Source organism: Sus scrofa, chromosome 15, assembly GCF_054392235.1.
Source record: "Sus scrofa isolate SSC_HxYL_T2T_F1_AM1 chromosome 15, Sscrofa_HxYL_maternal_Yorkshire_Landrace_v2.0, whole genome shotgun sequence".
Lineage (NCBI taxonomy): Eukaryota > Metazoa > Chordata > Mammalia > Artiodactyla > Suidae > Sus > Sus scrofa.
In genome coordinates, this window is record NC_139397.1 from 106,594,043 (window position 1) to 106,608,743 (window position 14,701).

Sequence of the window (14,701 nt, forward strand, 5' to 3'; positions counted from 1 at the left end):
CAATGATGGAATGGTATATAATATGTAGCCTAATGTAAGATAAAGAGAAAAAGATCAAGGGAAAGTTAAAAGTGTAAAGAACAAATTGAAATAGCGAAAATATTAAGGAATACCTTAAAACAAAATTGTTTGATGAAAATATTTGAGCTTTAAGAAGACCTGAGAAATGCCTTCTAGCTGCAGTCTAGAGAGAGGAGAGACTGTAGATGGAATTTAGACACAAAAGGATGTCCATTCGACTTTGCTTCAAATGGAGGCTGAGGGGATTGTATTAAGGTTTAAGTACTCTTCAATCAATCTATTAAATCACTGAAATCATGTGCAAAATCTTATATGCTTATAATTGTAACTTAAACAAACAACCAGCATCTTCACTTTTTTTCCCCAGGCAAAAATCAGTGAGAAGGATGGCTTTTTCTATGGAACTCTGTACCTAACAGGTGATAGTTTCAATGCATTTGCTGCTTTAAAGCTAAGAGAGCAACGATTACCAGTTATGCCCATTTCTTATACCTGGTATTCCAGTGGTGGCACATTTTTAAAGATCAGAACATGGGAACAGAAAAGAATGAATGATTCTCTGGTTGATAATATCATTCTACTCCCCACTCTGATTACTATTTTCTGCTCCAAAGGGTAGTCTGCATACATTTCCTCTCCTCCTGTTCTCTCTGTCCTTCTAATCATGTTCCATTACAACTGTTTTAATTACTGAGGCACATAATTCCTATCCAGGATTATCTCCTAACCCCCATTATTTAGAACCTTCATGACTATGTATTTTTATTACTCTATAGTTAGCCCTCTGTATCCAAGGGTTCTGTACCTGGGGATTCAACCAAACTTAGATGAAATAAAAAATTCTAGAAAATTCCAAAAAGCAAACTTGAATTTGCCACTCACCAAGCAACTGTTTATTTAGTATTTATACTATATTTACTAACTATATAGTATTTATGTTATATTAGATATTACAAATAATTTAGACATGAAGTATACAGGAGGACAAGTGTAGATTATATGCATATGTATGCCATTTTATATAAGGGACCTGAGCATCTGCAGATTTTGATATCTGTGGGAAGGCCAAGTGTCTTGGAACCAAGCCCCCAAAGATAAAAAGACACCAAGAGATAATTGTATGTGAAATTTAGAATCAGCACATTTGGTTTCAAAATAATTACACATATTTATTTTTATTTAGATCATGAATACTTTATATTTTATTTAGGGGCCAGTTGACATTTTTATGATGATCTTCCTATTCAAGAACATGGTGTCTTTCCATGAACTGATGTCCTCTCTTGTGACCATTAGTGGAGTTTAAAATGTATTTCAGGAGTTTGCATTGTAGCTCAGTGGGTTAAGGACCCAGCATTGTCTCTGGTCTTGCTCAGCAGGTTAAGGATCTGGCATTGTTGCAAGCTGTGGTATGGCTGCCCATGCACCTCAGATCCACTGTTGCTGTGGCTGTGGCTGTGGGGTATACCTCAGCTATAGCTCTCATTTGATCCCTAGCCCAGAAACTTCCATATGCCACAGGTGAAGCCGTAAAAAGAAAAAGAGTAAAATATTTCATTCATTTCTTCTTTAACGTGTTCTTATATATTTTATTTCTCTTGATGCCATTATGAATGGCATTTACTCTTTTTTTCCCCACTGCATCTTCTACCTGGTTGTTATATGTATAAATGGAAAATATTGATTTGTGCAGTTACCTTGTATGTTACTGTATTTCTGAATTCTCTTGTTGCTTAGAGTAACATTCTAGGTGTGTCCATATCTATTATCAGAAAATCTTGATAGTTTCTTCTCCCTTTCCATATTTTTTACCTTTATTTTGTTTAGTTTTATTTTGTGATGCATTATCAAATTACATTGGCTGGTTCATCAGTTAGATTCTAAATAATGGTGGTGATAAGTAAGCAATCACATCTAGATCTTGACTTTAAGAACAAAGTTTCCAGTATTTTTCTACTGACATGATGATTATTTGGGGGCTGAGGTATCTTTTATCATGTAAATGAAGTACTTGTGTATAAATCCCTTATTTATTTTTATTTTTAAAAATTAAATATATAAATTTTGTCAAATTCTTCTGCACTCTTTGCAGATGACTATTTGATTTTTTTCTCCTTAATGCTATCAATGTGATGTATTAAGTTAATAGATTTCTAAATTCTGATTCATCCTTGCATTCCTGAAATATATGTTATTTGGTCATGAAAGTTATTTTAATATGCATTGAATTCTGTTTGTCAGTATTTTACTTTTAGTTTTGTATCTATCCATACTCATAAGATATTAATTTTACTACTTTGGTTAATATCAGACTTGGAATTTGATGATATTTTCACTTTATAAAAATAATTTGGGAGGTTTCCTTTTCTAAAGATGTTAATTATGTGTTTTGGGGGTTATTTCTGATATTTTTGTCCATTTTGTCATTTTTGAGCGAGGTAAATGAAAATTGCTCACTACTTTTGTGTTTTTAGCTCCTTCTCCTTTCTTTTATATATTCATACTTGCACAGATATTCGTAAGTGTCATGCTTTCTTTGGGAATTGTACTCTTTAGCATTATAAAGTACCTTTATTTTTCCCAAATGATGCCTTTTTTTAAAAAACTAAATTTTTTCCTGTCTGATACTAAGATCAAGACTATTGTTTTCTCATTTGTTTGTTTAGTTTTGCCTAGTATCCTACCATTGCCAATCCTTTTATTTTCAAAGTTTTAGGTTTATCTTTTGTCTCATGGAGATGGTTTTGCTTGTGATCCAAGTTGAAATCTGTTAATATATGTTAAGCCCTATGCTTATAAATACTAGATGCATTTGATTTTATTCTGCCATATGATTTTTGTGTCATGCTTTCTATTTTTTATTTTGTTCAAAAAATATTTTATGATAATACATTTCTCTGGAACCTGTTCCAGTCAGGATTTTGTTTCAACAACTCCAATGAAACTACCTTTGTCAATGTCACCAATGATGCTTATGTTGCCAAAAAAAAAAAAATTTAACGATATTTTTTGTGTGTCAGTGCACACAGACTTTCAGACCATACCAAATGGAGTGAGCAGGATTTTAAGAACTTTTTTTAGGTACACAAGTGACATCTTAGTGAGACTGTCACTGAGATGCCCCAAAAGTTAATTTCACAGATCAAGAGGATGGCTAAGGGAAAATAGTTTATTGTTATTTGTCAGGAATATTTTTAATATTTTTGAAATATTCTATCTTCTGAATGTATCAGTAAACCTCGTTTTAAGATATCTAACCCCTAATAAAATTATAAACTTTATTTTTAAACTGAAATAAAACTTTTAAAAATAGTAGATTGTAGAATTTTAGAAAAAAAACTTTAGGTATTCTTACTTTTTATGACAACATAGTTGTTTGTATAGGTTCAGTAAGACTTCCTCCTACCTATATGTAATTAGACAAATAGATTATGTACTCACTGACTTAACCAGGGGTGTCATATTTGAGAATGGTATCAAATTATGGTAATTTGGGGAAAAAAGTTAGATCATTCTTATGGAGCCAATGATACAAGGCCCTCCTAGCCATTGACTACAATGGCTTGGTGCTTGACTTATAGGTCCCACTGAGGCCTACAGGTGGTAAGGAAGGTCAATTCCTATTATGCTAGGAATTATGTCAGATTTTGAGGACCTTGAGAAAAATGGAATTCACCCAAATTTGTGGACACAGCAAGTGAAATCTGGCATAGAGACATTTTTAAAGTGTGATTTATTAGTCTCGAGATAGCAAAAATACAGGTTTTTTAAAAATCCAATCCAAAATTCCTTATAAAATTTCCAGGTAAAAGTTAAGTTTGTTGCCTACGTGGTTGTTCAATAGTGTACTGGTAACAAGTTAGATAAATTTGATGATATGGACATAGTCCTAGTAAAACATCAACTACCAAAACTGGCTCAAGAAGAAATAGACAAAACTGAATAGACTTATACTGAGCCAAGAAGTTAAATCAGTAATCAAAAAACTTCACATATGTGGTCCAAATGCAGATGGCTTCACTGGTGTTTCACTAAACAAATACTTAATACAAATTCTTTAAAGAATTCTTCACAAGCTCTTCCCAAAAATAGAAGATGAGGGATTACAATAAAAATCATTCTGAGGCTGATACTACGGTGATACCAAAACCAGACAAGATATCACAAGGAAACTAGAGACCAGTAGTTCTTAGGAATATGAAACACAAAATTCCTCAACAAAATACTAGCAGACTAATTACTAGCAACATGTGAAAATAATTAAACACCATTACCAAGAGAATTTATTCCAGGGATGCAAGATTGTTTTAATATCTGAGAATTAATATAATACATTGTATCAATAAAATATAAAACAAAAATCACATGATTGTATCAATAGATGCAGAAAAAGCATTTGACGAAATCCAACATCTTTTCATGGTAAAAGCAATTAACAAACTAGAAGAGAAGGGAACTGTCTCAAACTGATAAAGGGCATCTATAAAAAACACAGTTAACTAACTTACTGACAAAAGACTAATTACTTTCCCCTAAGATCAGGAACAAGACAATGATGTGTGCTCTAGCTGCTTCTATTCAACATTTTACTGAACATTCTAGCCATGGCATTTAGAAAAGAAAGAAAGAAAAGGCATTCAAATTCAAAAGGAAGAAGTAAAACTATCTCTATTTGCAGATGACATGATTTTTATATGAAAAATCATAAGGAATCCACTAAAATATAACTAATAAATGAGTTCAGCAAGGTTGCAGGATATAAGATCAATATACAAAAGTTAATTTTATTTCTATACACTTGGAATATGCAATCTAAAAGTAAAATTAAGAAAACAATTCCATTAATAATAGCTTCAGAAAGAATAAAATGCTTAGGAATAAATTTGACAAGTAAATGAAAAAGTTACACTCCAAAAACTACAAAACACCATTGAAAACAGTTAAAAATTGAAGTAAGTATGAAGTCATCCAGTGTTCATGATCCAATGTTCATGAATCCAATGTTCATCAAATGTTAAATTTAACATTAGGATAGCAATATTCCCCCAATTATCTATAGATTCAATTAATCTTTATCAGAATTCCAGCAGGCTTCTTTGTACAAATTTACAAGCTCGTTCTAAAATGCATATGGAATTACAAGAGACCTAGAATAGCCAAAACATCTGTGAGAAAGAATAAAATAGAATAACTCAAACTACCTAACATCAAATCTTACAACAAAGCAAAATAATCAAGACATGTGGTTTGGGTACAAAGACCAAGAGAATTGTTCAGAAATAAACCCATACATTTATGGTAAATTGAATTTTGATAAGGACATAGATACAAGGATATTCTTCAGTGCAGAAAAATAACGTTTTTCAGTGAATAGTACCTGGATAATGAAAAAGAATGAATTTGGCTTCTTATCTCACACCATATACAAAAATTCACTCAAAATGGACCAAAGAACACAAACTATAAATTTCTTAGAAGAAACTGTAGGGGTAGATGATCATGACCTTGAATTTGGGAAAGGGTTTTTATATAAAACACCAACGGACTAAGCAACAAAAGAAAAACTAGATAATTGCATTTCATCAATATAATTAACTTTTTTGTGCTATAAAGGCACCATCAAGAAAATGACAAGACAACTCAAGAGACTAGGAGAAAATGTGTGCAAATCTGATGAGGGACCTACATCTGGAATATATTAAGAACTCTTTCAACTCAATAATAAAAGACAAACAATCCAATTGAAAATGGACAAAGGATTTGTATTGACATTTCTCTAAAGAATGTATACAAGTGGCCATTAAAAATGTGAAAAGTTGCTCAACATTATTAGCCATCAAAGAAATGTAAATTAAAACTATAAAATCCACTTCACACCTACTAGGATGACTAAAGCACAAAAACAGATAATAACTTATTATTATCTGTTGGGAAACATGTGGAGAAAGCAGAACCCTCAGACATTGTTAGTGGAAATGTGAAATGGTCCAGCTATTTTGGAAAACAGTCTGGCAGTTCTCAAACACAGTTAACATATGACCCAACATTTCCACTTCTAGGTATATAACCAAGTGAAATTAAAATATATATTTTAAAATAAACAGCTTGTACACAAATGTTTATGGAAACATTATTCATAATAGCCAAAAGATGGAAACAACACAAATGTATATCAACAGACAAATGTGGATAAACAAAATGTGGTAAATCCATACAATGGAATAATTTAGGCATAAAAAGGAATGAAAAACTGAAACAAGCTAAAACATGAATAAACTTTGAAAACATTATAGGTGAAAGAAGTCAGTCACCAAAGATCATGTTCTATGTGATTCCATTCATATGAAAGTTGAGAATATGGAAGTCTATTGAGATAGAAAGTAGGTTAGTTATGCCGAAGGGCTGGCTGAGAGCAGGGATGAAAGGATGAAGGAATGAAACATGCATGGTTTCCTCCTGAGGTCTTGAAAGTGTAATAAAATGAACCGTGGGATGCTTACATATCTTTGAATATATGTAAATATACTACACTAATATAATACACTAAAAATGACTTTAAATGGGTGAATTATTTATTTAAATAGTTCTTTTCCTTCTTTGTCTCCCTGCTATTCAACACAAAATAGTACAATGGAATATAAAGGAGAAAGAAGATAAATCTCTGTACATTTTCCCATATCTGGGCATTTTTATCTTTTCATTTCTTTCAGCCTAGGAAGGAATTTGTATACACTGAAGTTTATTTGGAATTTTCTAACTTATAAAATAAATTATAATTTTAACAAATTGGTTAATGGAATGATTTACAGGGTTATTGATTTTAAGATGTATTCCACTGATTGCTATAAAGATTTATAATTTAGATTAGTCAGTGCTTCAGTAAATGTGAGTGAAAATCAATTTTAGCTCATAACTTTAATATTTTCATACAGTAAAAATATAGAGATATACATTAAGTAGGCATAATATGAGTTTTTTAAATTGATCAGAATATCTTGAATATGTTTTAGAAATAAAAGACATGGTGGTTTCCATTAGCATATTAAAACCAAGAGAAAATAAAAATAAGTTCACATTTTAAAAAAATTATACAAGCAATAAATACAGCACAACAGTTCCCACTACATCTATGTACATGGATTACATTTGAATAAGCGCTAAATTCCAGAATGAAAATTTTATGAATAAATGCACTAAATATATTTAGAAATTAAAGGGCTAAATTTTTTAAAAAATTAAAATGACTTTCACAAGTACTTGCAGAAAAGTAGCAGATTTTCATTTTAAAAGTTAGAAATTCCCCAAATAAGCTTTTAGATACCAAAGAAGTTTGTTTTTAAAAGGTATTAATTATACTTTTTCTTCATGAGTAGGATATAAATGAAATCTTAATTATTAGCACTTCAGCTTTAGAGAAGTCTAATACTAAAAAAATGTTACTCCTAAATATACATGAGTGTAAAACTAACACTAATTAATCATGGATTGCCTACACCAAAAGATGGTACAACAGATAAATCCTGGCCATAAAGGAAATTTGATCTAAACTTAATATGATAAAAACACAGTAAAAATACTTGAAAGTTATAATGTAATTTTAATATAGTGCCCACTGATAATTTGACATTTTCTACTGTTATTTATGGTTTATACTTGATAGTTTGTCTGGAAAAATGCTGAAATATATGAATGACACCAGCAAAGGGTCTGAATCTGTGTCTTTGAATAATAAATAGCTAAAACTGAGTTCATTTAAAGGAATTTTTGTATAATTTAGGAATTAGAAAGTCCAGAACAGCCTGTAATCCTTTTCATGACATCTTATTATGAAATCCATAAATTGAAAACTAACAATATATCAGCTTCTCCATGCATATAGATAAATCATAAATTATAAATCTATCAACCAGGCTATTTAATAAGTTAATTCTTACTAATTTGGATAATTAACCTGGACAATCTCAAATGACTTCTGAACTTACCACCTATTGACAGCTTAAGAAACACTCTATGATGACTAAGTCATTAGTTTAATCCATTTAAAGCAGATTGACATACTGCAATAAAACACATATGAGTTTTTCTGACAAAATTAACCTACTAATAGAAGGCATTTCGTTTTTCAGAAATTTCAGTGGAAAATAACATTAGGGAAACTGAATCTTATTTAAATGTCCCTCTAATTCATTAGCAAGATTCTTCCATCTTAATTTATTTATTCCCTAAATGTTCTGATACATTCATTCTTTCTCACTGATAGATTCAGTTCTTTCACTGAATTGTATAGTAGCTCTATTAAAATATTAAAAATTGTATATGATATATATTGTATTCCTCTACTTTTTAAAAATAGCTTGGAATATTTCCAAAGCCATATATCTTCTTATAGTAATTTAGAAAAGTAATATTTTTAATGGGGTAAAACCAAAAGAGTGGGGATTTACTATAAGAGTCGTTCAAATTTTCTGAATTAGAATGAAAGTTCATCGTCAAAATAGAAGGATAAATATGTCAAACATACCTATTATTAAGGTATGAATCATCAAAGGTAATATATTCAATAAAACAAGGTCCTTGAGGGTTTTCAAAAATAAATATTTCATATCTTATCATAGATATTTCTATTACTTAGTTCTCAAACAAACTTCTGATGCTGGCATCTGGTTGTCTTTAAAATATTTACCAAATATAGAATTCCAGATCCTATTTTATTATAAAATCAGCCCAGACACAGTATCAGACATTAACAAGCACACAATGTTACATTAAGTTTTTTTTTTTAAAAAAAAACTTACTTAGATTGTATATGTTTGAGACTATAAAATAGAATAACAGAGTATTTACAAGCTCACTTTTCACAACAAATTTTTTACAAACTTTTAAGAAAATATGAACTCCTTCATTGTTTTCCTTCATGTAAAATAACTGCTAATTTGTCCACATAGTAGAAATGAGAGGAGCAAAGTTTCTATTTACAGGTACATGGACACAGATTCCCTCCCACTTGTATAGTAGGACGGTAAAATAGTTGACAGCATGTTTTATAGTATCAACCAAGACATCTCCCTAATGATACCAAAGTAGGATTGCATTTCATAATACTATTTATCAAGTCTCAAAAATGGATACGACAGAAAGTATAACTGTGATGTACCAGCACATGAGTAACCAATAGCGGTTCTGCTCTGTTGTTTTTCCTGGGGAGAAGAGAGTAAGCCAATAGGAATAAGTAACGCCTTACCTGTTCTATTTGAAAAAGTAAAAACAAGAAGTGTTAAAATACTTTCTGGGAAAAAAAAAAATCCTCTGCACAAATGACTGTGGGATAAAGATTTTAAAAACAAAGACATGAAAAGCTGATTTTTCCCTTCAAGTGTATAGGCCTTAACTAGGTCTCTTTAGGCTGTGAGAGTAGAATCTTGCCCATGGTATATATGAACTTTTATAATCTTTTGCCCAAGGTGTATATGAACTTCTATATGTGGATGCATGCAGTGGTGTGCTAGAGCCAGCTCACACCAGCCTACAAGAACTGACTGTGCTCATCTTTACCCAATTCTACATTCAGTGATGTCAAGCTGATAGTTTCAAATCAGCCATGGTGGGGATGTTTACACCATAAAAACTGGCAGACACTACAAATCAGAGCTTTTTTCCCCCATGGAGCTATTATGAAACATTTATCAACACATGGCTATGTTCATGTGAGGGGTTTCTTTGTCATCTTCATGACGTTCACTTAAAGTCTTCTGGTTGTGAAATCACAGATACAAATCCTTGAGTTAGGAGTGGCACAGTTTAGCAATACTCCCTCTAGTATCAGTCGTATAACTTTTCCGGTTTTATGACAATATTTTCCATATCATGGATGCTTTTTCCATTTAAGTGTTCGCTTGGATAGTCATGACTGTAACCTGCACCATCACTGATGGTTGACACAGTGTAAGATGCACTTCGGAGAGCATCTGAGTGGGAAAAGCTGTTTCCAAACTGGATTTTGTATTGATTCCAGTTTCTTCTCAGAATTGCTTGAACCTATAAAACAAAAAGAAACAGAAAGGGCAAGAGCAATTCTATAAATGAAATGAAGATAAGATGTTTAATAGTACAATGAAATAAGTTATATACAAAAGATACTTTTGGAAAAAAGCAATGACGTTAATTAGTGAATAATATTACTTTATTTTCTTAAATAAAAAATGAAATTGAGTAAAACATCTTTATAATAGGAACTTCATTGCAGTTACTCTGTACTTCAGTACATATGGAAAAATTCTTATTTTTCTGTGCCTTATCTTTGAAGCTCTAAAAATGCACATGAATGTCATGTGGTCTAATAGTTAATCCACACCCTCACTTACAAGCTGGCATGTACAACATTGTTTTGTATCGGTGTTTTTATTAAAAGAATGAGAAATAAATTAGAATATAAAAGAAGAGGGAAAACAGATAAAAAGAAGTTAGGGATACAGGGAATATAAATCATCATCATCAATAGCAGTAGCAACAATCTTTTTACTTAGTGATTACCATATGCAAGGTATTGAGCTACATTCTGGTGTTAAAAAAGCAGGGTTTTTGCAGCTTATGACCCAGAGGAAAGAAAGTGTTAAATAAATAATTACAAATGGGATGAGTACTATGGAAAAAAAATAACAACAATAAAAAAAGAGGTTAGAAATGTCACTGCTCTCCTTTTTTGTATTCAGATCCCCCTTGCCTGGATAAATTCGAAGTTTAATGATTTCCTTCTCCTCTGTTTGGGGCCAGAGATCAGAACTAATTAGACCATGTGTAGTGACTTTGGTTTTAATTTAACATAGACAAAGGGGGTTTTCTTTATATTGAGTCAGTAATTGTAAATGAGAATGTTCAAATACACCTCCAGCTTGATCAGATTTCTGTGTCTCATGAGTGAACAGACCTGCTCAGAGTAGTCTACTTCTAGGTTAAGAATGTAATTAGGCACATTCTGTGACCTAATCTATCTCTTTCCAAAGCATGTATAATTTTGAGTTGTCTTCCCCAAATCTCTGCTCCTCTTTGGCCCTTCCCCGAAGGGAATCTGAGCATCCAAAAAGTAATTTTCCAGAAATTCATGTACTATAAACATACTTATGCAATATTGTTTAACTTGCTATTAATTATATACAATTCTTCAACTTTTTATTTACTACATTCATGTGTAAACATCAATATTGAACTTTAAAATAGGGCTTTATTTTTTTTACTTGACCTTGATAGTGTTTTTGAAAGTTTTAGTGAAGTATAATTGATTTACAATGTTGTAATAATTTCCACTGTACAACAAATTGATTCAGTTATACATATACACACATCCATTCTATTTCATATTCTTTTCCCACATAGATTATCACAGAACATTGGATAGAGTTCCTTGTGCTATGCAGCGGGTCCAGTTGGCCAATCATTCTATATATCTCAGCGTGCATATACCAATCCCAAACCCCCAGTCCATCTCTCCCCCACCAACCTGTCTTCTTCGGTAACCACATGCTTTTTCAAAGGCTGTGAGTCTGTTTCTGTTCTGCAAATATGTTCACTTGTATCCTATTTTTAGATTCCACATATAAGTGATATCATATGATGTTTGTCTTTCACTAACTTCTCTTAGTACGATAATCTCTAGGTCCATCCATATTGCTGCAAATGGCATTATTTCCTTGTTTTGTGGCTGAGAAACATTCCATTATATATACGTACCACATCTTCTTTATATATTCCTATGTCAATGGACGTTTACTTTGCTTTTTTGTCTTGGCTATTGTAAATAATGCTGCAGTGAACATTGGGGAACATGTATCTTTTCAAATTATGGTTTTCTCCAGATAGATGCCCAGGACTGGGATTGCTGGATCATATGGTAGTTCTAAAAAGTGTTTTGGGGGCCCTCCATACTGTTTTCCACAGTGGTTGTACCTATTCAAGTCTTTTCATTTTCTTTTCTCTTCTCCAAATTACCATCTATAGCAAATAGGTATTTCCAGGATGTCTACAGTTCTGTGGGACCCTTTAAAGTCCTGTTAGCCTCCTCTACTCTGTCACTTAAAAGAAACACAAGTTTTATGTCTCGCAACATGTTTTAGCATGTAGACAAACAAATATGAAGTCAATGAATTTCTTTAATAATAGTACAGAACGAGTTATTAGAATTTCCAGGAGGCTTTCTATCTATTCTATAATTCAAAAATGTAGTTAGAAATGTAATATATTGGTTTTAAAAGTTATATTTGTATGAAATTCAGAACTTCAGGGACTTCAAACTTCTTTATATATGATAACTATGCAAAGGGAATACTTTATATTCATATAAATTTTCTTTGAAATAAAAGCGTTTATATGACAATAAGCACATTTATCTTCCAAAAATTACACTTAATTTCTCACATGGCTTAGTAATGTATTTCTAAATTATACAAATAACATTTAAATTAAGGTAATTAAAAAATAACATCTGCATATGTAATATCTTCACAAACATAAATAAATGACAATTGGAATGGCATTAGAGTGTGACTTTTAAGTAAGACTTAGAGATTTAAAATAAAAAATGGTATTTGGCCAATTATTTAGCTGGCCTACACCACAGCCACAGCAATGTGGGGTCCGAGCTGCATCTGTGACCTACTGCACAGCTCACAGCAGCACCAGATCCTGGACCTACTGAGTGAGGCTAGGAATTGAACTGGCATCCTCATAGATACCAGTCACACTTGTTTCCACTGTGCCACAAAGGGAACTCCTCTAGGTATTTTTAATAGGAATTGTTTTGGATCCTGATTTTTATGCTTAATTAACTTCACTTTGTTATTAAAAGCTGAACTAATTGAATCCATGTGTTACATAGTTTCTGGTTGAAAGGATGTGGAATTAGATTTGTACGAAAGATTCTACATAAATATTGGGAAGAAGCTGACATGAAGTCATCCAATTCTAAAAGCCAAAATGGTTTTTGAAATATATTACTGCTAGCTCTTGCAGTATCCCTACTTTGATGAGGATCAGCACCCTATTTCTTCCTTGCAACTAAATCATCAGAAAAACCATGGAAAGCCAATTTCCTGAAGTTCAGGATAAAGCTAATTAAAGACCCATAGGCCTTGTAGAGTCTGCTTATATTATTCTTATAAGGATTTTTTTAAATCTATTTTCTCTAATACAAATCAACAGAACATTGAAGTGGACACTCTTAGTGCACTTTCAATGGAAAAAAATTTAATGGGGACAGATAACAAGGAAAATTGCCATTGGAAGGAAAGAGCGCCTGCCTGGTGTTCTTAAAGATAAGAAAATATTTCTCATTGTTTTACACATAAGTGTTAAATAGTAAGGCCAACTTTTTAGAATGTAACACTGCAATATGTGACTGTATACAATATAAAGAATATAGCTTTATCATGCTCATTAGTAACTGATGAGAAACCAACTCTACCCTCAGTCTAAATCATTAAAAGATCTTTAATAGAGCTTCAAATAAAAATTCTACCTTGTTCTCATTACAGAATGTGTTTGTTATTCTCAACAAATCTTTTGTTCACTTTATAAAAATATCTATTCTCAGGTATCATTAAATATACCCATGAGACTAGGAAGGACTCTTCTGATGACTAGAGCTAGTTTATGCTGAGTGCACATTTTTAATGCAGTGGACTAGACATTAGATGAAAGTGGCCTGAGGACTTGTCAAGTCACAGTTATTTAACTAGTGAGAAATGCAAATAGGAATCGTTTGGCTAAGAAACAAAAATAAAATGTGAGAATAAAAAATAAAATAGACACATTAAGATAAAGATAAGCTATTTGACCTAATGTGGAAAGCAAGAAGGAAACAGCCTGAGCAAATGATTTTAAGAAGTACATGACATAGTTGGAACCACATAAAATGAATTTGGCAGCTGTGTCTTCATGTTATGAGACTGGGAAAAACTAGCGGCAAAGAGACAAAAAAGGAAGGATTATAGTATTTCTTAATATGAGCAGTGAATCACACACAAACAAGGATTGTATCTTGAGAGATTGAAGGGGACAGATATTGGAAATGTTAGGAGGGGCTGAAGGATTTGGTAACAACTTGGCTCAGAGACTTTGTATAATTGTAATTTTCCAATGCCAAAATTTTCTCAATTTTAGGACATGGCAAAATGTCAAGCCTGTGTCTTTTTTGCTTACACAGATAATGCAACAAGAGTGTTAGGCATTAGTTTAGGTGTTCCCCAAGCACTCTTTCTAGATAAAATGGGTAGTTTGAGATTTGATTCCAATACAATTAATGTTCCTATTTGTACATATATTTTTAAAAATGAGTGATTTGAAAAATTTAATAAGGACTCTATAATGTACTGAGTATCTACTAAGGGTGAAGCATGGTGCTAAAAACTCTATACTCATAGCTTACATGAATCCCTGTGAGATTTATATAAGGAACTTGCTCTTATTTCCCTTTAATATAAGTATGCACTGAGACTCCTGAAAGTTCAGAGTGATGCCGAGATGTTACAGCCAGGAACAAAGTGGCATCTTAGGGTTTAAATGTATTGCTGTGTCAGTTCCTTTATTCCATAATGCTTCCATCACAAAATATTTTACTAGTGATTATGTATTACACATTTAAAAATACCCTTCATAAAAATCAAATCAGTTTCTGCAGATGCAAAGGTGT

At 31.9% G+C, this 14,701-nt stretch overlaps 1 protein-coding gene and 1 long non-coding RNA gene across 18 annotated transcripts in view; one reads left to right on the forward strand and one right to left on the reverse strand.

The window, feature by feature from the left end:
* The window catches only part of LOC106506297 (uncharacterized), a 476,882-nt gene that overhangs the window by 199,953 nt on the left and 262,228 nt on the right, over positions 1 to 14,701 (forward strand). The window lies entirely within an intron of this gene.
* Positions 4,304 to 14,701, reverse strand: part of CALCRL (calcitonin receptor like receptor) — a 98,559-nt gene continuing 88,161 nt past the window's right edge. For 2 of the 3 annotated variants that reach the window (XM_005672015.4, XM_005672014.4), the window contains one exon: positions 4,304 to 10,056. In XM_005672015.4, coding sequence (XP_005672072.1) covers positions 9,841 to 10,056 — 216 coding nt within the window. In that variant the 3' untranslated portion in view covers positions 4,304 to 9,840. 3 annotated transcript variants of the gene reach the window in all.